Genomic DNA, 26,634 nt, shown 5'->3' on the forward strand with positions numbered 1-26,634 from the left:
ATGTGTAGCGTAGGGAAAATAATCCCATGAAAACCAAAATATTAATTCTAAAATAAATGTTTTTAGGGTAAATGGGAATAACTTGAGATAGTCGAGATTGATATATTTACGGAATAATTATAGCCAAAGTTGTAAGTATTTAGTTTAGTAACATTAGTAAAAACCGCAATACCTTTAATGTGACAAATACCTAATCATCGTACTTCTCTCAAGTTATAAAGTAGTTAATGTAAAAGTTAGCAATTAAACATATCAATTCAAACACTATGATAACCATATATACTTTTTATTTATGTATATTTATTTTTCTATTCATTCAATTATTTATACGTTTGTCGTTTTATATGATCGCATTCGTAATTCTTCTATTAAAGACGGCACAAAGCTGAACGGCTAGTGTTAAATACAAGTATTTTACAAGTATGTTTTGCGTTTCAGAGATTTCGTCATTATTATGCGTGAAAACAATGTAGATGTATATTTTTCTTTACTTAAATATTTATCTAAAATTGTATGGTTTAGTCTTGATTGTTTATACACTTTATGAAGATACAAAGATGAAGTATAGAAATGATATACGTCAACGAATGAAGGCTAGCGTACAAATGATTCTACGGTTACCTTCTTACAAATATATCAAGTATTGTCAAGTTAGATTTCTAATTTTTTTTTTGTATAATGAAATGAAAGGTCTCATTCCTAATGGTATATAATTTATCACTTGTACTAAAAACATCGTTGAAATTGTGATTTTTCGGATCGGAGTCTTTTCACTGATGGTAAGTTTTTCTTTATTATTGACGCTTAATTGATTTTATCTAGGTTAAAGAAAAAAATTGTATAAATTATACCACAGAGAAAACTTTGCAACAGAGAACATCATTATTTTCATCGTTTACACTGTATAATATGTTAACATTGTTTGATATGCAATTTTTCTACTTTTTGAAAGAAAAAAAACTGTTCTTTTTGTTACATACATTCAACTGATATGCTATAATATATACACTATTAAGCTTTTTTTCTGTGCAATAGAAAACTTATAATGACAAAGCTTAGTATATTTCACTCTAAAATGTAACTCATTGTGTTGATACAAGTCAAGAAGCGATACGGTGATCAAGTAAGGATCGTAGTGCTTATATTACGTGTAAGTATATTAATAATTTTTTTTATTTTTTATTTTTTTATTTTAGTCACAAGTGTATAAAATCAGTCTAAAGGAACGTATTCTCTGAAACGACAGTTGTGTTCAGCGGATCATCGCTCTATTTCTAAGAGTCATCAATATAAGATTGATATACTTTATTTTTTGATGAATACACAGACGGCCGGTAAAGCCTCAAACGAGATGACACTCGAGTGCAGTCGCTGACGTACATTTATAAAAATAAATAAACCAGATGACTACTGTTGAATTTGTCCATTCTTTGTTTCTAAATTTTACTGTCGTGCATTGATTTTAAGAGAGCAGCATTGGACTTTTGCGAACGAATACAATAAAAATCACTGTGTGTGTTCAACGACTTGCAACAATACTTTTTTTGCTTTTTTTCACGAAAAATCGTTTGCATTTGTGCTTTTATGCTTTGCAGTAGTAAGAAATACGTTTAGAAAAGCATGTCAGTAGAAAAATGGTCAAGTGTAATTAGTACATGGAGTTTGTTAAAAGTTTTTTTTTTTTTTTTTTTGGTAAAACAGCAATTGTGATGATTATGTTAACGATTGTTGCGAATCGTTGCAATTATATAATGCTCTAATTCTACAACATGATCAATATAATTCAATAAAATATCTCACAAAACTCACATTAAACATAGTTTTCTTTTTTTTATTTCGCTTTTAATTTTACAATACGCCATATCCTCCAATTGTATCGTATTATTTTAAAGTTCATTAAATCTCATCAACACGCATGCATGATAACTTTCGCGCACATTAATTATGGCTAGTACACTTTGGTTTACTTCTAATTTTTCAATCGATCTAGGTATTTAGCGTCATCACGTGGCAATACTCGCTTCGTAGGTCATGACTATTTTTTTTTTTTCTTTTTTTTTTTTTTTTTTCTCTCAAAATTCGATATTTTGCGGAGCTTTTGCTCCATTGATACGATTATTCTCAACTACATAGTGATAAAAGACTTTTCGAAAAAATGTATAGAAGATCCATAAAAAGTTAGAGGGCTTCAGAGTAAATATCGCAGTTGTCAACGATATGAAAAAACCGTTTGGAAGATATGCTTCAGCTCAAAGTGTCCACTTTCCTCTTTGCTTATTTTTTGTTCTTTTCATTGTAGATTAGTTTTATTTTTTTTCATTTTTTTTTTATTTATTTTTTTTTTACCTGAATCGGCTATATAAAAAGGGGAAAAAAATTGGTCGTTAAAAAATATTTTGGTTCATGTACCACGTATACCTCCCCCTCCACTCCCTTCTTCTCTTTGCGCTTATCCAGCTAATCTGTCTTTCGATATTGTTTCTCTACTTTTTTTTCTTTTTCTTTTTTTTTTTACTCCGTGTTCGCGATTCACGAGTGCAAAAACTAGGACGCTCGTGTTTTTCCGATGGTTGCTTGATATGAGTAGTAAAGGAGGGAGTCGAGGACGGGGAGGAGAGGAAAAGTTTTTTGTTTGCCCACGTATGTGCGCCGTTCGCTTGCCTGAGCCGAATTACGGCGTCACTGGTGGAAAGCATAGTAGCCACGGGCGAATGGGGCACGTGTGCAATATTGTGCGTGCTTTTCCGTGCGTTTCTCTGTACATCCTCTCTTTTTTTTTTCTCTCCCGCTTTTATAAACTTTAGTTGGCGTCGGCTGACGTACACCGCGAGAGAAACGACAAGATATTTTTTTTGTTCGTGATATTTTTGTAATCCGACGATCGACTTTATAATTGTATGGTTTTTAATTTAGTTGTATATTATTTTTTATGTTGCTTTGCTAGTGTTTCAGAGACGAATCGAGAGCTCGCCTACGTTGACGAAAAAACGACAAAATTGGAAAACGGTGAGGGCACCACCGCTCTCGTACACCCTGCGGACTTTGGTCCAGGTCTGCCTCTGGAAAAAAAACGGGAATACAATTGTTAGAATAAATCTGAGGATGCCATCCGGAAATTTCAGAAGTAAAATTTTGTATGCTCAATTGGAGCATAAAGAAAAAAATACTTAAAAAATTCAACTAAAAATTAAAAATGGTCTCTGTTTTCCGTACAGTCAATTAATAAATATACTTTTGTAATTTTAATTACAGATTATAAAAAAAATTTTACTGGATTTATTATTTTAGAGTATGTGACACAATCGCTTCACTTACCTACACAAACCACTCATCTTTCTGACCAGAAGATATGTCACTGCAAAAAAAAAGAAAATTTACGTTTAATTTCAATTGTATTTTTATTTAAATACTTTATTTAAGAATGCAGTGATTCATAAAAATAAGTTATTGCAGTCGTTATTTTTAAATAAAATTTAATTTTTTTATATTTTTAAGCATGGATTATCTACAAAAATTATCAATGGAAGTAATTAAATGAAAAACGCTGTGCAAACGAGAAAATACGCAATAGATGTACTTATAAATTAAGGTATTCGAGACTTGAAAGAGGATATTTAAGAATAATAGTAATATTATTAACAATAATAACAATAACAGTTACAAAACGGTAGTGATAAAAATAAATATCAGTATATAATAAGTGATAATAACAAAACCATGGAGCCTTTTGATGCATTTTTTTGTATTTTGTCAATTTGTTTGTGAAACACAAAACAATATTATGATAAACAGTAGAAAGAAAACGAAACAGTTTCAATAAATTGCTTTCTTACTAAATTTTGATTAAGTTTAAGCTTCATTTTGAAATTAACAACAAATGTTAAGAGCTAAAAAGTCATGTTATTACGAATCAGCAAGATTACAGTAATTTTTTATTTAATTTCGTTATCTCTGTAAGTATAAATGACTGAAAGATTGAAGAATTAAAAGTGGGGTGAATGTATCTCTTGAGATATATGTTATACCTGTCAGAACCGTGGTTCCTCACTCTGCCTGGCAGTAGAGGCGGACCCGGGCCGCGCTGTGCCCGTGCCTGAGGCCCGCAGGGTGCAGCCAGTTTCCCGGCCGGGGTAGTGTCGTTGCCCCCTGTATGCCGCCCATCATCGGGCCCATCTTCAAATTTGTCATGCCCATTGGCATGCCCGTTGATGCACCGTTCGATCCGTACATTGGTTGCACTGCAACGGTGAAGAAGAATTTTTTTTTCTAATTAAAAACATTCACAGAATGATCAATTTGAAAGTAACATTTGTACGCGGAAAAACTAATAATTTTCATTCTGCATATGCTTAGCATTTTAAATAATCATAAAATGAGCAAACTATTAAGGTACGTTTTTGGAAAAATAGAGTTCCTGTGTTGCCAAGTACCATGTTTAATTATTACTAATCATTTTTCAAAGACAATGATGTACGAAGTTGGTACGAGAAGGTACTCTAAGGAATCAATCGTAAAATATAAGTTATAATTGGTTGTTATTTAAGATGAAATAATTTCACCAGGAAACTGTAAAAGGATTATAAAAAATCCATTTCACAACGAAATTTATAAAAACCAAGTTTTCAGAAAAAAAAAAAAAAATTATTTAACGAAGGGAAATTAAAAAATTTAATTTTAAATAAAAAAAAGCTAACCTATGTAGCTATTTATTGTTAATTTCATTAAATGAATACATAAATTAAATGGGAATACGTCATCTAAGTTTTAAAGAGTAAAATAAAAAAATTTTTTTTTTATGTACTCCCTCGTAAACTGGTGTTCATTTCATATTAAAAACTTAATGTTTTTTAAAGCTTTTAGTTAAACCATGTATAGATTCAAAGAGTATAACGAGCTTCATAAAATAAACATTAGATGAGAGTAGACAAAAATTCGTATAAAATTTTTCCAGTTTCCTCCTTGAAAAACAAAATAATTTGTAATGCATTGATTATAACGCATCAATATTTTTGTCATTAATTTCCAAACTTTGAACAAATAATTATTTAAAAATAAAGTTCTTCCTGCAAAACCCTAATCCCAAAATAAGATAAGCACGACGTACGTGTTTTGCTGTCAAGATGAATACAACGCACGTTCCCGTTGCGTTCCCAGAAGTAATATCGAGCTAACGTCTTATCGGCCCAGCCCGTAGGTATATAGCTGGCGTTGTCACTGTGCGCGTCGCATTCAAAACGCCCCCACTCATCGCCCTACGTGTACAGGCATCCTCGACTTTCAATATCCCCGTGTCTTTCCCTATACATGTGCCCTCCCATCCTTTTTCTTTCCTCTTTCTTTCCTATCGACGTTTGCGTCGAGTCGCCTGACAAGATACCGATGGTATGTTTCGCGTTTGTCTTATCTCTCGTGTAGGAATTTCAACCTTTTCTATGGAAATTTGTCGTTGAATGTTTAACAATAAAAATAAATACAGGTTTCAGTTGTTGTTTTATTTATAACAATTTTTAATTGGTATGAAAGTTTTGTGATTAAGATTATTGTGACGAAATAAACAGTTTTGGTAACTATATTATTTGTCCTCCAAACCTTTTTTAACTATTTTTTAGTCTGTGTTTTTTTACCGCATGTGCACCTAGGAATTACAATTTGCATAATGTATTATACTAAACGAATGAGATTTAAAAAAATCATAGAAAATAGTTTAGCTCGTGATACAGAGTTCAAGTGTTTTCCAAACGAACGCACGTGCGCTCCACTTAAACCAAAGAGTAAAACTAGATCCTTCGTCAAGTGATTAGCGATTTCAGTAGAAATGAGTTGTAAAAGTTACTCCGCGTCTAGGATTTTTTCCCGACAGTGTTGCCGTGCGTGGGTGATAAGATAACTGGTGGAAAACTTTTCCTGTTAATTTGAACGAAAGTACTGCCAAAGAAAAGCCAATGCAATCGTTCCGATTGTTTATTTTATTAATTTTTCTTCTCTCTGATACTTGAACGTACTGGATGATCGCAGTGGTCCCTACTTTAAATCATTGCACCGATGGTGAGACGAGAAATTGTTTTTTTCGCACTATACTCACACTCTTATCGACTACCAAATATTCATTATCACCCAACTACACACGTCTTGCTTGGACATAAAAAGGCACTCGGTTCGACTTGATCGGAAAATCTGTCAAAGCGGTGCACGGAAATCAATAACAGTATTGCTGCCCGGAAGGTCCACACAGAGGCAGGAAACTCCTTGGACACACGGCCCTCTCCCCCGAAACTCCGAACTTGCGTTACACGTCCCCCCTCGCAAGCTCCCGCGCGTATATATGTACACACACGCGCGCAAACTTACGCTCGGCTCCACAGCGAGGGAACTACTCGCGCTCCATTACTTCAGCATAAAATGTCCATCTATCGATACGAGGCGGGGGAAGCCACCTTTGCAGCCCGAAGGCTGTCAGTAGCACCAGTCCCACTCGAGAGATTGGCATTCTCGGGGCGAGGCGCCGTATCCAGGGGTCCGCTACAACTTTTGGATGGCGATATAAACTGCTGCAAGCGCTAAGCTGATGCTACGGTTGGCTATACACTACGCGGCAGGAACTTTAAATTGCGCGCCCCTGTTGAGAAACAAGCTTTATAAACAATAACCACCCTCCACTTTCAATGGTAGCTGATTTCCCCTTTTTTTCCTTCCCCAAGCCACGTTCGCATTTGCGTTACGACACTCCTGGCGATTTTTTTTTGTCCATCCTCCTTGCGATACCTACTTCGCTTCGTTTACCTCCCCCTTTTTTTTGTTCTCTCTGCGGGTTGTTGCCTACTACGTTTGTACCGTGGAGAAGAATCGGCATTAGCATGCAATGCTGCTTTTTAGCTGCAGAACATTGGGTTACTGTAATTCCTCTTTTCTGCGTTATTGTTTTTTTTTTTTTTTTCAGGGTTTCCCGAAGCTATACACGATGGTTTGTATTGTCTGAACTTACATTTAAGCGCGTTTTTACAAAAGGAACTTTTTCAGAAATTTCGTGCTGTGGTTTTTAATGCACCTGCATGATTTTGATATTTCTACGTAGAATAAAGTTTATTTTTTTGTCGTTGTAAAGGTATCAGAAATAAATAATAAAACCAATTTTTATTCTCATGCCTTTGCCAAATCAAGAATTTCCGTCGTAAAATAATTGGCGTTGTCAAACGAAATTTTTTAATGGATTTTCTTGCGACCACATGCGTCAGATAAATAAGATTTTTGTATTTTTACGGTTTTTGTTTTCAATTCCAATTTTGTACATTGGCAGGATTTTATTTATATAATAAAGAAAACAATTACTCATTTTATTTTATTAACGATTTATTTTATGTACATCGCATAAAATGTTTAATATTATATGTTATATGTTACATATTATAATTTAATTTTGATGTTTAAAGTATTAAAACGTATAAATATTCCTTCAAATACTTTTTTTTTCCTAAATTGTTTTTTCTTTCAAATTGTAATTGATTGTTTCTGCTGTGAAAAATTTTTATATGCAGTTGATCGTTGTACAGCAGTGCTTAATAGAGCCTTGTTTAGATAATTTCCATAGTACAAACCTTTGACACGATTCTCGTTTTTTGATGGCAGTATGTACACAATTAATCATACATTTAAAATATACATATGCATAGTTAGGACTTATCTTATTGCTCAAGGTATCATTCTCTCAGTGCAGTTTTGTACAATCGAATGATGATCATGTTGTTGCATGTTAAAACAGAGACTATAAATGCTTAACTCATTACGATAACTAGCTATGATATACTTTATACATACAAAAATGAGGATGTCAATAGTTTTCATTTTCGTATTTTTTTATCAAACAATGAATATTAAAAATCTTAAATAAAAATTATACTTGCATTTAACTAGAATAAATATCAAACGAAGCATACTGTTTTATTTGATGACGAATCAAAGTGACACTTAATCATGTCAGTTTCATTCACGATAAAACTTTGGGATCATTTTACGATACTTGACACTGGCGCTTTTTTTTTTTTTTGTAGCGTGAAAGTGCAATATTTGGTATATCTGGTAGGTACTTTTATCTATTTTACGCAATCAATGACGTTAATGCAATATCACGTGTACAACAAAAGTTTTATTTTACTACAGTAAACTATAGTGAGATGTTTCTGGTTCATGTATACATAGGAACTCGGTGATTTAATTTAATACATAACGGTAATTTTATCGTGGTCACGTACAATTTTAACTCGCTATTACTTCCAAACGTCCGCTAAATATATAACTCGTACCAAAGTTCAAAAAATTACGGTTGATAAAAAAAAAACTTATATTAAGAAAAAACAAAATTACTGTTTAAAAAGTAGTAACAATTAACACAAAATAAAGTGCCTTGTATGTATTTATAATTTGAATAACTATGCTACTGTGCACTTGGACGGAGATAAGTTTTTTTTTACCGCAATAACTGTTATCTTTAAAAAAAATATCGCTCAGATTGTAATTTTAAAAGTTTCAAATAACAATAAAACTCTTAACGTCACACAAGTACTGGTGGACTTTAAAAAATCGTATATTTATTTTTTGACGACCAAGCACCCGATAATCACGATCCACATCCAGTGAAAGCGCAAACAGTGGACTATTCAATTGCGCGTCCGGTTTGTCGGAGGGGGTCTTTCTAATCAGTTCACGAGAACCATCCGGTAATTATACACAGCTGTTCCGATTTTTTTTTTTTTGCTAAGGACTGATTTTAGTTGCGGAATTTCACCAGAGTGCGCCGATGTTTTTAAAACTTGTGGCGATGACGCTGAATTAAAGGCACAAATCAATAATTATAGAAAATCTTTCAAGCATCAATGTATTAGTTGTGTAAATATTTACAATAAACCAACGCATTACAAATCCAAGTGTCACTGAGGAAGCAAGTTTTTAACCAAGTGTTGAGTTTAAATAAGATTGAATTTTATCTTTATAAATAAAAAAATAAAAAGTCATGTACAACTATACTTTTTGATTTTTTTTAAATATTCAACGCTCATGAAAATATATTTATAATAATTATTTTGACAAAAAAGTGTGATCAATTAAGAATTTACTGATCCATTTGACAGTCAAGACCACAATATGCACTTTGTCAGTGTATTATCTTTTATCTTAAAAACTTCAAAGGAAGTATATCAACCTATGGATTTTTGTAACCAACATAAATCCTTCTTCAAGTAGTTTATTAGCAAAAAAGAAAAAAAAAAAAAAAAGTTACGAGTAACCCTATGAATTATAAAATTTTCTTAAAAAGCTAAAAACCAACCAAAAAGTTTGTTTCCACCCGCAAGAGCACGAGAACCGTGAATATATATTTTTTATCGCGCCAACGAACGTCCCAAGCAGCTTCCAAGGCTCAATACAGACACGTAACCCTTGAAAACCCAAAGGTCGAAAAGCGTCATAATTCACGACACCGCACGTTGCGCAAGAATCACAAGTTCAGCTGATAGCCGGGCTCGACGGCAAAGATGCCCTCGGCAAAGGGGCTCGTTGACCTCGTCCTCACGAGGTAGAAACCCCGATAACTCGTGTCGACGGTATCCCCCGCCAATATGGCCGGGAACCTCGGGGGACACAGCCCCAGCAGGTAAGACAGGAATCCTGGACATGGCCAGCCCCAAAAGCCCGTCTTCGTGTTGATCGACTCGGCAAAGTACGCGGCCGCCCGGTTATGGTTGCACCCGAATGGGTTACGCTTCTCCCAGCACCCCGGCTGGTTGATACCGCCGTTCATGTAGAAATCCACGTGACCGACCGCCTCGACCTTACCCTGGATGAACGCGTTGGTGTGAAAAACATCGACGAACTCGGCGTCGCTCGAGTCGAGCTTCTCGTCCTTGCCCACCGTGATAAAGAAAGGCATCGCCGGATCGAGGCCCGTTATCCTAGGCAGCTTGTAGGGCCTCAGATGGTTGGCGCTGTACGCCGGCACGTGGGCCCCCAGGGAGAACCCAATCACGTGGATGTCCTTGGCGCCGTACTCCCTCAGCCGGTCGATCAGTTGTGCGAGGCACTCGCCCACGTGGGGCACGTTGTGCACTGCCACGGGGTAACACGGCCCGGCCGCCAATCTGTGCCAATCCACGGCCACGAGGTTGGCCCGGGACCTGTTCAGGTACTCCCGGCGAATGTCCACGAGCGAGTCGAGGCTCATGTCCGAGTTGTAGCCGTGGACGATGAGCTTGGTCGGGCTCGTTGGATCGAAGGCCGTGTCCTCCAAGTTGGAGCCCGTCTCGTTCACCAGGATGCGCCTGCCCGCGTCCGGATTGTCCCGGGTGTAAAGGAAAAACGAGACCTCCTCGTCCGGGCAGGTCTGGTTGGTGTTGACCAAACAGGGCCCGATGAAATAGTCTTTGGCCCTTACCACCGGTCCCTGCACTGCAACCCCCCCAACCCTGCCCGACGAGTCTCCGGGGTTATTGCGCGCCATTATATGACTTTCCAGTAGAGTCATCCAGCCGAGCAGCAGTGCCAGTGTCAGGACGAGTCTCTGGGCGCTCGGCCCACCGTCCCAGCTCATGACGTTATTGTCGTTGCACTCACTCGTTGGGCTGGTGTTTTCTTCCTCTTCGAGCGGAACTTTTTTAAAGCTGCTCGGCCGTCGCCGCTGTAGTGGCAGCAGCTCGTCCCGACCGATCCGCGAGTAAACTGACAACGGTGAGGTCATTTTGGGTAGCATCGGTGCAGAGAGAGAGAGAGTCGTTGTACGGTGGTAGGGATGGGATGGGAGAAGAGAGGGCGTTTTGGCCTCCACTGCAGGCGGCTTCGGTGTTATACACTCGTAGGAACCTCGAGGTACGTACACCGTGGTGGATCGTTATGCATTTTTTTTTTGTGTGCGTTTTCAAGCGCAACGCGTTGGATGTATACCAAGATCGAGTGTACTGCTCGTGGCGAGAGCAAAGAGCCGGTTTTATAGGGTGATCGGTGCATCCGATCGCTTATCTCGGCTGTGGGAATTAAAAATGCACTTTTACGCGATATGGCCGAAAGGGAGATAGTGGAGCTGTGCTCCAGTCGAGCCAAATGGAAGGTATGTAGTGATAAGCCACAACAATGTGTGATTACGTGTAGGAGTAGTTGTTTCTTTGGTATAAAGTAGTGCAATGCTGTTGCTTCGATGACAGCAGAGTATTATTAGAGTGTCGATTTGATGCTTCAATTTTCTCACCTATTGCAGAAATTTAACTTTCGATCGATACATTGGATATTGGTGCGTATTGGTGTTATAAGAATAAAATGTTCACTTTTTGGATCACTGTGATTCATTTTCTCATGGAATGATCTTTAGTATGCATTGAATAACTGTTAACGCCTCTTGGGGAGTTAATGAATAATCAATGCAATAAAATAGAAATCAACTCATGGTTGTTCTTAGTAAAAATTGAAAGTTAATTGTTTCTATTATAAAAGTACTTTTCATCATCTCAAAAAACTAAATATTATTACGAATGAAAATAAAATTTTAATATTTTCGCGTTTTAATTTTTCTAACAATTTTTAATAAGCGTTAATAATAATTAATTTCTAATAATTATACATGATATAATTTTTTTAAATAAATTACTCCAATTCCCAATGAAATATAATTTACTTTTAATACGTTTAAAAAAAAAATTTATTCCTATTGATGAAAATCTTTGACGTAAAAAAGCAGTCTACTATTCGATCTAATAATTTCCAATTTTAAATTTAAATTTTTGATTAATTTTATCCTGTTAAAATTATATTATAAAAAAACAAAACAAACAAAATTAATATACCTGTATGCTACAAAACTTTTTTTACTTTTGAGTATTCCATCCAGTCATTAAATAGTTTTTATAAAATAAATTCAAATAAGTGCATTAATTTTTAAATACATTCTTGGATAATATCACGAAACAGTAAAAAAAAATTTGATACTTTTTTTTAGGATTTATTTCATTTTGTTGTAAAAAAATATTCGGGTAATGCTATAATAGAACTTGAAATTAAACTGCAAGATAGATAAGTACCGGCAAAAATTATTCATACGCAATCACGAACTATAGCGTGACAAGAGATAATCAAGAGCTCAAGTGAAAAATAGGTTTTTCTCAGTAATCTTGGATAAAATTGCAAAAAATAGGTAAACATTGTTAAATATCATTCACAGGTTATTAGTAATCGAAAAATCGTACTTTCTTTGTTGTCAATGATAAGACCTGAGGATAAAATAATAATTTTCGATAAACGCCTTCGTTTAAATTGGGATTGGCAGTCGAAATGGAACAACCAGGAAGTCGCATCACGGACCGATTTAGAGCTAAAGATGTTAGAAAAATGGCATTCTGAAGAATTATCACCGTAAGTTAACGTATACACAATAAATTAATACCAAGTGGTAGTGAACGTTGATTTGTGGTATAATATTTAACTAGACACTCGGAGGGATTTTTTTCCAAGTATACACTGACATCAGAAAAATAAAAACTTCTTACAGACATTAAATATTCTATCAGTCACAAAAACTAAACTTTAAAGCCAAATATATATATATATCTGTTTAGGTGGGAGATAAATTTTCAGATCCAATTGGTAGAAATTATACGAGTGAAAAATATTCATACGCGTCGACGCACACAAATCACTCTGTTTTTCCCTCTCCTACTTTCATTCGATCCCCTCAGATGACATATTTGTATTGTTCGTCGAAATGTATTACTCTGCGCGGGAATAGAGCCCCTAACGCCCTAAATGGCCCCGTGAGCTGCGTATACGGAAGACTAATGTTTAACGTACGGTCAGTATGGTTGAGCTCGCGCAGTAAAGATGAACGATGGGAAGAACTCAAATTTAATTATAGCGACGAATAAAAAAAAAGCCATGTGAGCGATGGGATTCTCATTTGCGTGCAATACTTAGCTATCGAACGATATTTTTCGAGTCTTGTAACTATGAATTTTTTAATAACCATAAAGCATTTTTTTTTAAGGTTTATAGTGGTCTAAGATCTTACACATGTCCTCATATTACTGACATCAAATTTACCCTAGAAAAATAGAGCAGAAAAATTACACTATTGTTCCTGTCTTTCAAAAAGTTTTACACGAGAAAAACAGATTCTCTCGATTATTTATTCCAGAAGTGTATCGACCGCATTTTCTCACTTATTTAAACTAGACTACTCAAAAAAGGCCATTTCCTGCTAAATCGAATTAACAAGGAACACACGTTACGTTCCGAAACATCAGTGCAGCATGAAAAAAAAACCTCTATTATGCAACTACAAAACAACGGAAGCACATACGTATCACGAGGGCCCGTATTTTTTGAAATCAATCATTCGTAACTAATTCACCACACGAGAGCTATACTTTTTACTAATTCGCTGAGGGGGAACTGGGAGGTGCAAAATAAATAATTACAGACTTAGTATACTTGTACTTTTGCTCGTATCCTCTAGACAGTAAGCTCATAGTTACGGAAAAATAATTATATGAATAACTTTTTTTTTTTTTTATAAATCTCTGTAAAATACACCGAAAACATCACCACTGAGAGATTTTTCATGCTCAAAAAATTTCATGTGAGTCTCTTAAAAAGGGTATTTTTAAAAGATTTCTTAATGCTTACCTTGAGTAAGACCTCTTGTTTAAGGAATCTCACAGAATTTAAATCGCTTAAAGATTTTTTCAGCAATTCTTACGACGAAAAAAATTTAATGGCTATTAAAGCTTGACGCAAACGATCGTATATTGTCTCTTATCGATCTCATCACGTATGCATACTACACTTCCACCTCGAAATAACCCATACCATCACGCTCGACTTTCGCGCGCACTTTCGGGTCTGCTGAATCACTCTTACTCTCCTTACTGCGCTCACCAAATTAATAGTACGAGAGAATTTGTTTTGAACAGCGTCACCGAAAAGCTGACCCCATTAGCGATCGCGTGTGCACACTTGAAACATTTTAAGATGTGCGCACGTGCGGTTGAGAATATTAATTGATTGAACCGCGTTTTCACACTCGGTGGTCGGCCTTTTTTTGGCTAAACGTGCCAGTGGGTCGATCTTTGGTAGATTTTTATTAAAAATGTTGCAATGTTGGCCTATTCAATAAAAACTATGTGTTGATTGAGAAATTCATACTAATTATTAAAATCTTTATTGAAGTTGTTTTAGGAACTATTGCGATAACATAAGTAATGCACACCGAGACAACTACTACTCGCTTTTGTTTTGTACCACTTTAAAGTTCTGGGTCGAAATTTCATCTCATAATTCTGAAGAGTACCACAATAAAAGTTGTCAATTGTAAAGTTAAACGACCATTTAAATTTTTAATTATAGTTTCACCAAGAAATAATTACATCGTGCTTTCACTGTTTCTCCAAGGTTTTTTAAACCCGAGCCTCAGACTCCAAAAGAGAGTACCAAATGAGATCCTCAAAGTTTATGTTTACGGCTTAATTAAACTTGCGAATGTGTTCCACCCGAGACTTGAATGCACCGCTGATTAAAAAATAAGCTCTCGCGAGTCCCTCATTTAATATATTGTGCATCAGCACACGCCCCAACTTTTAATCGGCTTTGAGGAGTTTGTGAATGGACAAACAGATTTTATAAAACCTCATTGACGTTGCGCTTGTCGTGATATATAATTCATGCTCTGAAAATGTAAATCATCGCACCCTAAGACGTGAACGTGTTAAAATTATAAAATACGAGTGGAGTTGGAAAACCACAGCTACTAACAAACGAGACAAAAAAAATTTAGCACCTTCTCCAACGTGATCCTATGATTCAACTAACGAACCCAGTATGCCCAGAATGGATGGCTGGTCTCTCGTTTCAAACGTGCAAACTGTACGTTTCCTAGACCTTTTTCTGGAAAAAAACCGCGATGATGGATCCCCCCTAGTCCGAGCGACATGTGATATCAACAGCAGTCAAAGGAAGCACCAAAACACAGGCGTGAAAACAAAAAATTGCCACGAAAGACCGAGTGGTGGACGACGAACCACACAGCGAGGGGAATTTTATTTCGTTGGCAAATGGCCAAAATGTGTCCACGTTTTGCCTGCAGATCTGTGGATTATGAATTGCCATCTCCTTTGTAACAAATAAAACCTAAAAATGCTTTTATTACATCTAATTTCACATCTATCATGTGTTAAGAAACTCGCTGGAATACACGACATAGCGGGTAAAGCACCTGTGGTGCTTAATTTAATCGACCAAAGTTTTGAGCCCCAAGACCCTTGGATTGCAAGTTTCCAATACCGCTGACCAATAAGTTACCCGTGGGAATAATTCGATAAGCCACTTTTCCATCCCGGGGATTTCGGCGAAAACGCAAGCGACATCGGGGGGGGGGGGGTCTAAAGTAACCAAAAACTATTGTCCAAACCATTTGCTTTCAATAGGAGTCGCGAGTTTTCTCGCCGTCGCGTGACGGCATAACGTGGCGGAGGGTCTGGAGGATAATTAATCTTTTAAGCCATTAGCACGCGAAATCGATCGGTCCCACGGAGCGACGCGTTTTGTAGAAACAATAGTGCCGGTGAGGGGTGGGTGAGGGGGGCCGGGCTCTCTCGGTATCATTGTCCGGGGTGTAGGGGGAGACGATGGTCTATTCGCGGAATCGCTAACGACGTCTTTGAGACGCGATTCGTCTTGTACTGTGGCGCGTCGGCGAAGAACGGTAAATTACCTATTAGCTCCTGGGTGCTGCATTGCTAATCACTACTGGATTGGTGTTTTTTTTTTCTTTTTCATCCAGGCTTTCTTTTGGCACTCTTGGCTGTTGCTTTTTTTAGAACATGGGTGCTCATTTACCATTTATAAATAGAAATGGCACTTTATGTTTAGTTGTGTTTTTCAATGATTGGATTTCAGATTTTGCGGTAATGATTGAAGTTGTCCATAAAATAATGTTAAAAAGTGGTAAAAAAAATTTCATACTCCCTAACATATTCTTTCAAAATGCTCACAAGTAAGTTTTAACAAAGATAGTCACTTGGAAAGTTATCCAAAGATGTGACCATGTTTAAAATAATTAAAAAACCGTGGCAAATTAAAAAAAATCCTAACATCTCCGGTATACTATACATTGTTCTTCTACTTCAAGAAAACGTGAATGAATTTACATTCAAGATTCGTTTTTTTGCTTCACAATATTTACGTATATGCTTCAACATAAATAGTAATAAAAAGCCAAATGGCAAAACTTGATTGTCCTGATAATCATTAGGGCCCAAACAGAGGAGATTGTAGCAGCATCAAGTGCATCGGACAGACGGGCAAGCAAGCATAATTTGTGGGAGCAGCAAAACTCACTTGGATAGCTTGGATAGCTGACGGGCAGGTGTCCCTGGGCATTGTGCGCGTTGTGCGGATGCCGTGGCGTCGTCACGCGCTGCCTGAGGAAGCAGACCGCACCAGCTGCTGCTATACCGAATACGGTCAGCACCATACACACCGTCATCACCGCGAACCAGGTGCTCTCCATCCCCAGGATCGTCGACGCTTCCGTATCTGTAATGAAGCAAAGGTTTTATCGTCGGGGGGCTTGTGTCATTGTGTCCAGGGGTACAGATGTTTACTTTTTGATCCACAGGTCTCGAAAGAACAAATAATATTGTGCGATTAGCTTGGACTACGTTTGTGTGGTTCGTTTGTGGGTCTTTTTGTAGAAAATATTTTTAACTTCCTTGTTGACTATATTAAAAAACAGGAAACGAAAATGTGATTGCCCTCACTGTGAGACGATTTATTTTTTACATCTCTCTCTAAATTACGAGAATCTCAGTTGATTTTTTTTTTTATTTCTTAAACATATGTACCTATCGTTTGAATCATTTGTAATATTAAAGGTATATCAATAAAATCTAGAGATATAACTTTGTTATCTTAAAAAAATACGATAGGTTGATTGAAATGGTTACTTCTATTTAAGTCGTGCCCAATTTAGATATACAAATAATTACTCAATCATTATTTGTTGATAATTGAAGAATTAAAGTACAAGTGTGATAGAGGTTAGAAAAATAGATAGTAACATAAAAAAATATCTACTCATGAAGTGAAACAACTCGGCTTTAATGTTAAATTGTACTAAATTACTAAGTAAACATTAAAAAAAATTTGGTTTTGATGATGATAACTACAATATTCATAGCGTCCCTGACGTGCAGAAGAATTAAAAAATGGAGTAATTTATTGGTGTATATTAATTACAAACGAAAACAAAAGTGTACGTAAAGTGGTTATTTGTAAATTTCATTAAGTTATTAAGTAGAAAATTCACGAGCCAAAGTGAAACAATGTTGCCCCACATCTATTTTTTTTTAAACACGTTATCCGAGTAAATTAGGGTTAGAAAAAAAATTTTTCTCTGATTTTTATTCCAGTTGAAACATAATTTTTAACGACAATTTTATACAATAGAGATAAAAACATAAGAAACAAAAGTGATTGATTTTTCACATGAACATTACAGAAACGAGATAACATTAGAGATCAACCGTGAATCTGAAAGTGGATCTGGCCTAATGCAAAGTATTGTTTCTTTAAAACTCCTCTTTTGGTATGTTTTTACTGCTACTACTATACTAAATGTGTATTTTTCAGAAAAATTCTAATACTGCTTTATTTGATACAGTAGATAACATCTCATAATTTTTAGGTTTTCATGTGCTCAATGAGTTGAAAAATGTCAACATGGAAAGGTGCACTTCCCAAAATCAAATATTGCTTGAGCAGAGAAAAAAAATTATGTTTCGAATTCCTTGAGAGAAGTGATTTGTTTCGAAACTTGCGAGAAATCCGTGCCCTTGGAGCTCAAATCAATAATAATTTTCATGATTTAAATGTGACAGAAAACTAGAACAGCAAGATAATTCAGGCCGAGTAGTAGCCTCGTCGCGGTTCGCCGAAGGCTACCAAACGATATATAACCTGCAATAAAAATCGCAATGCAATTGGACACAATGTACGCATGTAATTTTATTATGAACCATTTGAACCCAAGTGCGAACTAGCTCGTGATTAACGAGAGTGATATATAAAGCGACACGGTGCATGCACGACCTCGGACTATGGCATTAGAGTTGGTTCGGTATTAAACTAGTGGAGAAAATTTTTACTAGGTGTTGTACCATTGTCGGCCTTTTTACAAGCAGCATTTAAGCAACGATTGTGATATTGTAGGTACTGTGAGGTCGTATGGCACTCGAGTGGTCAATAAAACGGTTTTATCCATACAGTGACTTGAACGTGTGTGCATTGGTAATATTTTTGAGAAAAATTGTAGTACGCGTGGAAAAGTACTTCCAAGTAAGTAGAATGGAGTAAAGAGCGAAAGCTTCTTATCAATAAATTTTAAAACTGTCATGTTTGTCTAACCTGAATATATATTACTATTATAGGATTTGAGATACAGTAAATATGTGTTTCTGCCTGTGCCTGTGCGACTTTGTCCACTTCTGCCTGATTTTTTGTATAAGACTATGTAAGTGTATGACTAATAGTATTCGATTTTGCGTATGTAAATGCGCCAAATGTGTTAAAAACTAAACTTGTCTGCATTTTTTGGATAAAATAAAAAGATTGTATCATCGCCGGCTATTTTTAGTTGTATCATTCAACGTCATTTTTGTTTTTATTGCAGTTTGCTTTGAATTTAATGTACAATATTTCATTGTTATAATTTTTAAAAGTGCGTTATGGAGTCATTCAATTCGAAATAACATATTATTTCCAAATTTCGTCAGACTCAGACATACGATTTACCAAACATTTTAAAAAGCCGATATGAAATGTAATGAACAATTTATTTTGGATTCTTCTTTTAAAACGTAATTGCACAATAATGAGAGCTAAGAAACTTACGTCTTTTTTAAAATCACATGATAAAGCTTTTTATTAATAAATTTTTGTTCAGACTAATCAAAAGGTCTTTTCACAGCAGGTGATTTACAATTTTTTGAAGCTCAAGCAGGCATTGTATTATTAGTTGTACTAGTAAAAGTACGATTTTCAATTACGATTTTTTTTACAATTTATGTCAAATTCAAGTAATTGTATAAAAAATAAAAGACAATCACATATGTATAGGGTAAAAGGTGTGTATGCACATATTTGTGCTGCAGAAGATACGGAATGTGGACTAATGAAATATAAAATAGATAATAAAATACTGTTTTGTTTTAAAATACATTGAAAATGTGGTACTTTGGACACTTGTCCATCCAAATGTAACTTAAATATTTAAACGTACAAAGTACAACAATTTTATCTCATTTAAAAAATACCAGCATCATAACAAGATTGAACAGCAATAATTTATGAAAACTCGTCAAGCAACAGAATTCATTTAATAAATGTCAGGTATTTTTAATCACTATTAAAACTATTGTTACCGTAACAACATTTAAGAAATCGAAACAATTAATTTTGTGACTGTAAACAAATAAACATACGAGGCTAATTTAATTACATCGTCAACTATTTTAAATTGTCGAGAAAACGAATTTTCATTTCTCCGAAAAAGCAACTAGAACAACTTCATTCACCAGTAGGTGAGCATACAACACGCAAGTGCCAAATAAAAGACGATACTCACTGATGCAGACGGTGGAGGTAGACTCGTCGGAGCCGTCTTCGCAGTGGCTGACACCATCGCAAACTAGCTCGTTATCAATGCAGAATTCCTTGAGAGTGCACTGGAAATCCTTGCAGGCGTGTTCTGCAACAAACATCGAATTGTAATTAGAGCCCCTTCCGAGAAGTGGAAAGTTGGGGGGGAGGGGGGGCTACGGCCAAGCTCCAAATAAATTGCAACACAAATTGAGGAAAGCTGCCTCGAAAGTTTGTTTGGGAAATTTAATGATCTGAATACGTTTGGATTGAACAATGCAAAGCTCTGCTCGTTGGAACTTTAACGGGCTTGTGTTGTGGGGGTTTTTTTTCTGCACAAACTTGGTAAAAAATTGTCCAGAGTGCGTGTTTTTGTTTTTCAACATTTTTTCATCTCTAGTAGAGCTTTACAGGAGTTTGCTTCTTATTTTTTTATGCTATGACTCGACTTTCAACATTTTACGTCTTGTATTAATTATTTAAAAAAAAGCAATAAACATGTTTGTCCTTTTAATAATTGTACTGAATATCAAGGAAATATTTTTTTTTTAATCATACTCTACATGAGAAATTCCACGAGGTTTCGAATAAGCCTTGATTGGCGTACGTGTCGAATTCCGAAGTGTAAAACAGGTGGGGCATTTAAAAGGTTAATTATAAACGAGATGACAATCGATATTTAGTCATAAAACTCACAAGATGGATTCGGATCCACAAACACCATATAGTATAATCAATTGAAATGACTGATATTTTCACTGTGATGCCTTATTTATGGTTACCCTTCATGCAATCCGATTTTAAGATGAATTTCTCTCCAATGTCAAGACAAAAAATGTTTATTTCATTGATATTTTTTATAAACAGCATACAAAATAGGCCTTAAATTTGTTATGCCTTGATATTATAAAGTCCTATTTGATGCAGTTGGAGAATCGATATTTAAATCCTTTTTACACCATTTAAACATTATATCCAGTATAAAAAACACGTTGTACAAGAGATAAAACAAATAAATAATGACACAGGAGAGACTTCAAGTGAATCAAGTACCTCGTCTATAGAAAGACAGCCTATCCCACTGATCCACTCATCAGCATATACCATCATAATTTCATAAAAAAAAAAAAAAAAAAAAAAAATATCACACGAAACATTCTACGTTTGCAAAGCACGATCCAGAGCGTAAAGCGAAAAAAACTTCGTGGAGCGAATAACGCACCGAGTGAATTCTCGTTGTTACAGTCGAGTTGGCTCCCAAGGAGAGTCTCGAGCGTACTCGCACACCGCGTCCACGCGCAACGAGATCCGGAAAAACTCATGCACTCACGCTTGCATGTGTCCGTCTATACGCACGTATATACGTGCAATTGCTGCTCTCGCGCGCGAGTAATTTCAGCTCAACTTCATTATTTTCAATTTTCTCGTCGTTTTTAAAAAGTCGTGCATTCACATTGTTAACTTGGCTCAACTGCGCTGATACGAAAATTGGGCTCGTGTTACTTTTGATTGCACTGATTACTCGGCCATTTTGCGATCGGAATACTAATCGAGGGGTGTGATTTTGTGCACGAGCGCTACTGCGAGTTTCGGGTTTCATCGGATGAATGGAAATTTTTTGCAACTTTAGCTCGCATTTCGTAACAATTGTTTATAAATTAATGGTAATTCAGGGATTGTTATTCCGTTGACCGATGAATAAATCGCATCACCACTTTGCCAGAAACAATTAACGACAGATAATCGACCCAAAAAGGTTTTTCATTATTATTTTTCTCTCCCTCATCAATAATGCCATCTCGTTAAATATATCGCGAAAAACAAACCTCTCAGCTTTTTTTTTTTAAAGTAAAACAAGAGCCGCTGGAGCTTGCAATCACTTTTATCAAATCAACGAATCCACACTCGAGAGTCCGTCGTTACTTATAAATAAACACACGTCCACCGCGACTAATTCGCGAATCGCATGATGTCCTTGTCAAAAGTACACACACCACCGACGTCCACGTCAATTCGAGCGAATTTGCATGCGCGCGTGCGTTGCGTGTGTGTACCTGAATAATACACACACACACCCGCCAAATCATCGTCGCGATCCCTCGGAATTAGTCATCCACGTACGGGCACTTGTACTCTCTTGGGTAGCGATTAGTCGTAACGAGCGAGCGAAATTGCAATCCGAGAGATCTGCTGCCGGAGCTTTTTGCTCGACAATCGCAGCCAGAGGGTCAGTGATTGTTATCTCTCGATGATTTTCTGCCATATGTATAAACGTTCATGGGCCTGTGCACACACTTAGAAATCACGACAAAAAAAAAAACTTTGAGTCATTTCAAAAGACTTTTTCAGACTTTTGATGACTTTGAAAGTCTTTTTTCATTGACTATGAGAATGTGACGTGATGCATTTCAAAGATACTCGGGATATCCTTCAATAACTTCGTGTACTGAGAGAAAAAAAAAAACTGTGCTAGGACATGGTAATCTGGTACTATTCGGTCGTCTAGAGACGTTTTTTACGATTTGACCAATAATTTTTATTGTTTAGAACAGTAATTTTTGTTGTAAGTACAGTGATTATTACTGTTTGTACAACAGAAATTTAAAAAATTAGATTGGCCAAAGTAAAAAGTCCTTAGACGACGGAATGACACCAGATTACTATTCTAGCACAGTCATTTTTTTTCTCCTCACCGCTCAAAAAAAAATGTATACACTGGTAAGAGAAAAGGATCTTACTGCTCAGCGATGAAAAAAAAAAAAAAAAAAAAAAAAAAAAACACAGAATCAACCAATCCAAATTACTTGGTGGACGCGTGCGAAAATCATCTGTTGGTGTGTTACCACATTTCCATGAACTTTCTGTACACTGCATGTGTACCCTATATCCTTGGTATCGACGAGCGGCTTCGTAATTCCGTTTGGCTGGGATTTTGCGTCCGGGTTTCTGCGACTACGTGAGCGCGTCGCGGCTTTGCACCGCCGGGGAACTCAGGAATGGCGATATAATGCAGCCGCGGCGTGTACATTTCAATTTAAAAGTTCGACGCTGTAAAAACGGAATAAGCAAACTTGGGGCGAGACGCGTGCGTGCGTTCGTAGATCCCAAGTATAATCCGATTAGAGGCTTCGGGAGGAATAATAAATGTTCACGCTTCGACTCCCGTCCCGTTTCGGCGAGCGAGCCGAGATTTACGAGGGAGGAGTCGAAGGCTTTGTGATTTTAAACTCGAATTTATATCGTAATGTGGGTGGATACGTATTTTTTTTCCCCCCAACGGTGTTGTACAGATTTGAAAAATGGATTACGGTTTCATGGTGGAGTTGGAAGATCGATACAAAACCTGGACGACGTACCTATATACATAGTATTTCAACAAGATGTGAAATTGTATATTTCGTTAATGACATTGTAAAAAGTTTTGCATTATATTGCATGTGTTTTGTGAAAATGGGAAAAAAATTATTTGGAAATGTACATTATAATTAAGAGTTGATCTCACTATGGGTCCAAAAATAAGATACAAAAGCCCATATCGTACACGTGATACAACCTTACATATTTGCTTTGATTTCGTGCATAATGTGTACGTTTAATTGGAGCCAGAACTTCAGACGTCTATGTTAATTCCCTCGAGGAAGAATATACCTGAAAAGGTACAAAGCACCTCCATTAGTAGTTCAGAAGCCGAGACTCAGCAGTGGCAATAATTCTCCTTTCCACGAGACACGCAACGACAAGAGCCGGTAATTGAGAGAAAAAGAGCTGAGAGAAAACACCGATGTACGTACATTGTATTACCATATTGATGGCTTTCGTGTGTGTACATGTGCACAGGTAAATCACTGCTTCGGTCAGGGGACGGAAGTGCTTGCATTTCGCTTGCTGCTGCGACGTCAGATCAAACGACGCGTTTGTGTGTGATCCTATCGTCACGTTGAGTAATGCCAAGGAAAACTGGGCTCTTCACCGTATTGGGCTTTTCCATTTTGTCTTTACAATTGACTCAAAAGACTAATCTGCATCCAACCACTTGTCCACGGACACAAGATTAATTTTTTTTATAGGTGCTTTATAAGCCACAGTTTCGAAATTTTTAGGGGAAACTGCTGGTACTCGAGACAACTGGTACTTCAGAGACACTTGAGAGATTTTTTAAGGATACTTTTTGAGGACTACAGTACTCAAGTAATCTCGGTTATCGATATATCGAAACAGGAGATACAAATCATATCGATTCAGTGTCGCTGTAACATATGTAATATACTATACAAAATAGATAATGAAATCGTAAAACTGAGGAAAATCGCTTGAATAGTATGCACCAATGAAGAAACCCTTAAAGTAAAAGAAATCCCCTCACCGATTCAAAAAGGTGCTTTATAACGTAAGTTCCAAGGAGTTAAGCTTTCACAAAAAAAAATGTTTTTCATTCCTACGTTTTCATATTTAATAAAATACGGATCACGTGAAAGTACACCTCATTAAAAAAGTATGAATGTGCACTGTGCTGCCGAGGTACAGGCATCATTCCGCTGATAAATAATTGAAGTGCAGGTTATCCACAAAACAGCGTGCCATATGGGGTCACGTTCTATCATCTTATCAGGTAGGGAGTAAATGTACGTGAGTTTAGCCGACAGACGGATGGAGTCCAGTGGCTAAAGTTAGAGATGTATTGTACCACATCAACTGATGCTGCCGTTACGGGGAGTCACGCTAGTGAGAAACCAGCTCTGCGTTTGGATTTTAATATTTATAGTCCTGGGCTGTCATCCGATATCACGTAATAAAGAAGGATTTTCAGTCTATTTAGCAACTGTGACTGACAACAACGACACATTTTGCTCATTCAAGGTATGGTAAGATATTTTAATTCAGAACATTAGCAAAACCTTCTGAAACGTTCACTAATGAATCAACAAACTGTCTAAATGATTCCCTAAAGTGATTTAATTAACTTTCGATGCAAACGCATTTTCATCAATTGGCGATCAAGTTAAAAACAACGGATTCTGCAAAAGAAAGGAGCAGATGGCTTGTAGAAATAGGTACAAGCAAAAAGAGGTACAAAGAATTTATAAATAAAACCAACCAGAGGGGGATTACCTGCTTAGCGTTTCTTCAATTTTTACTCTACGCTTCCCTCCTTTTTGCCTACGGCTTCGGCAAGGACATGAGTATTAAAGCCACGCGCCACGATAACCACGTTATTACGATTTTCTCGTAGAAATAAGTGGGTTACTTATGTATACATGTATGATATACGGTCGCAGGAGTACAATACGTAAGAGTCGATCGATGCCCGTCTCTACCTACAGGCAAAACACGATCGTAAAAAAGCTACTCCTCTTCGCTTCAACATGTATATAGTGAGTTACGTATATATATATCACCGAAGCGGAAATTATATTCACGGAAAAAGTGCCGCGTAATGCGTTTGTGTGCATGAGACTTTGGCTGTTCTGGTAGAACTATTTTTCGAGAAAATTGGACGGGAGGGAATATATATTCCTCGAACCAATGAAAATAAATTATCCGCTCCTGCGCGGGATTTCGTTAATAGACCAGGGGGATGTTGATTGACGTTCAACGACGATTTACTCAGTCATGCCTCTCGGAGTATACTCAAAGTTACATCAGGCATGTGTAGAATCATTGGGAAATTGAGAGATCCCCACGCGAGGTGTCAAAATTTTTTACATTAATTTTCATTTTCCGCAAGTTTTTTGTTTTGTCAGACAGTTATTTCGCTTCCACTACTATTACACAGTGGTACTGAAGCTGCTAGTGTAAAACATCATTCAACTTACGCAGATAAGGGCTAAATTTGTTTCGGTTCTAGAAAAGTTTATCAACTTTTTTTTAGCTTTGTTCTGTAATTTTCTCACTTTTGCGATAGAAACTGTATTGTGTTTATTTGTTTTATTCATTTTACGGGAAACTAGTCCCTTTATACACATTTATAAAATAATACAACACTTTTTTGAAATTGGCATAAGGATTGAGAGTTTCTGTATTGAAGGCATGATTCGTACAGTTATAAAAAATTTGTGGGGATAACGACAATTTTTTAATGATGTTTTGGATTCAAGTAGAAAAAATTTTTGTAAACCAATATTAAAAAAGGCATAAGAATTACAAAGAACCTTATTATCGAAGATTATTCCAGAACTAATAAAAATGTTGAAAATCCAAGCTCCCCCTCCCAAACCTATGTTATTTTCTTAATATACAGCTAATTCTCCTTGCATACATAGTGTATACCGTAACAACCTTTTTGAAATCCTTTTAATACTTGAAGATGAGTTTTTGAAAACCTTGATAAAGTTAGCATAGCATTGACTATCTAACGAGCATAGTTTTACGGACAACATACAAAAAATAAATAAATTATTAGTGAATCGATAATCAATTATCGATGAAAAGTAAATAAAATTAAACAGACAAATAATATGTTTCATTAGCTTTTATTTATTAATTCAGAAGTATTGTATACATAATAAGCTTTTTAACTCTAACGCCACGCCTTCTTCTGTGGATTATGCGTGATATTGCTGCATCTGCAATTTTTCCAAGATTTTCCGAGACAGCTTTAATAAGGGGTAGAACCCCCTGAATCGGTAGAAGACGGATCTATTGATCGACAAAAAAAGTGTAATGTATTTTTAACATATTTTACGATTATTTATAATCATCGTTCATGTGCGTAAAATTAACTTCACGTGACTGTGGGTGTACAATACTGCTTTTCCAAACAAAATTATTGTCTAGTTGATTGTGCGCACAAAAGTAATTTATTTTTCATAACTATAATTTTTATAGTAAAATTTACGGATCATACAGTTATTACATAATGATTTGCAGCGTCAAATTATGAAGGTAATCAGATTGATGATAACACTCTTGACAACGATGTCAATGGCGATGATGACAAGGACAACCAAAACCATGATGTTGATGACGATGATG

At 36.2% G+C, this 26,634-nt stretch overlaps 1 protein-coding gene and 1 long non-coding RNA gene across 2 annotated transcripts in view; both read right to left on the reverse strand.

Annotated features, from left to right (window-relative positions):
- Positions 1–325: 325 nt before the first annotated feature.
- LOC149376041 (uncharacterized) lies at positions 326–6,360 on the reverse strand. Its single transcript, XR_016292912.1, has 4 exons — positions 6,349–6,360; positions 4,026–4,238; positions 3,316–3,355; positions 326–3,059 (listed from the first exon to the last, which is right to left on the reverse strand). It is a non-coding gene; the product is annotated as an uncharacterized LOC149376041 (long non-coding RNA).
- Positions 6,361–8,490: 2,130 nt separating this feature from the next.
- Positions 8,491–26,634, reverse strand: part of LOC106640595 (lost and found) — a 56,746-nt gene continuing 38,602 nt past the window's right edge. The window contains exons 4-7 of the mRNA XM_089589775.1: positions 19,649–19,771; positions 16,363–16,560; positions 10,927–11,006; positions 8,491–10,873 (exon numbers count right to left, since the gene is read on the reverse strand). Of these exons, the coding sequence (XP_089445901.1) occupies positions 9,488–10,873; positions 10,927–11,006; positions 16,363–16,560; positions 19,649–19,771 (1,787 nt within the window). The 3' untranslated portion in view covers positions 8,491–9,487. The remainder of the gene's footprint in view (positions 10,874–10,926; positions 11,007–16,362; positions 16,561–19,648; positions 19,772–26,634) is intronic.

Source organism: Copidosoma floridanum, unplaced genomic scaffold (genome assembly GCF_036245765.1).
Source record: "Copidosoma floridanum isolate Cflo_tuat_1 unplaced genomic scaffold, Cflo_Japanese_pri ptg000001l, whole genome shotgun sequence".
Lineage (NCBI taxonomy): Eukaryota > Metazoa > Arthropoda > Insecta > Hymenoptera > Encyrtidae > Copidosoma > Copidosoma floridanum.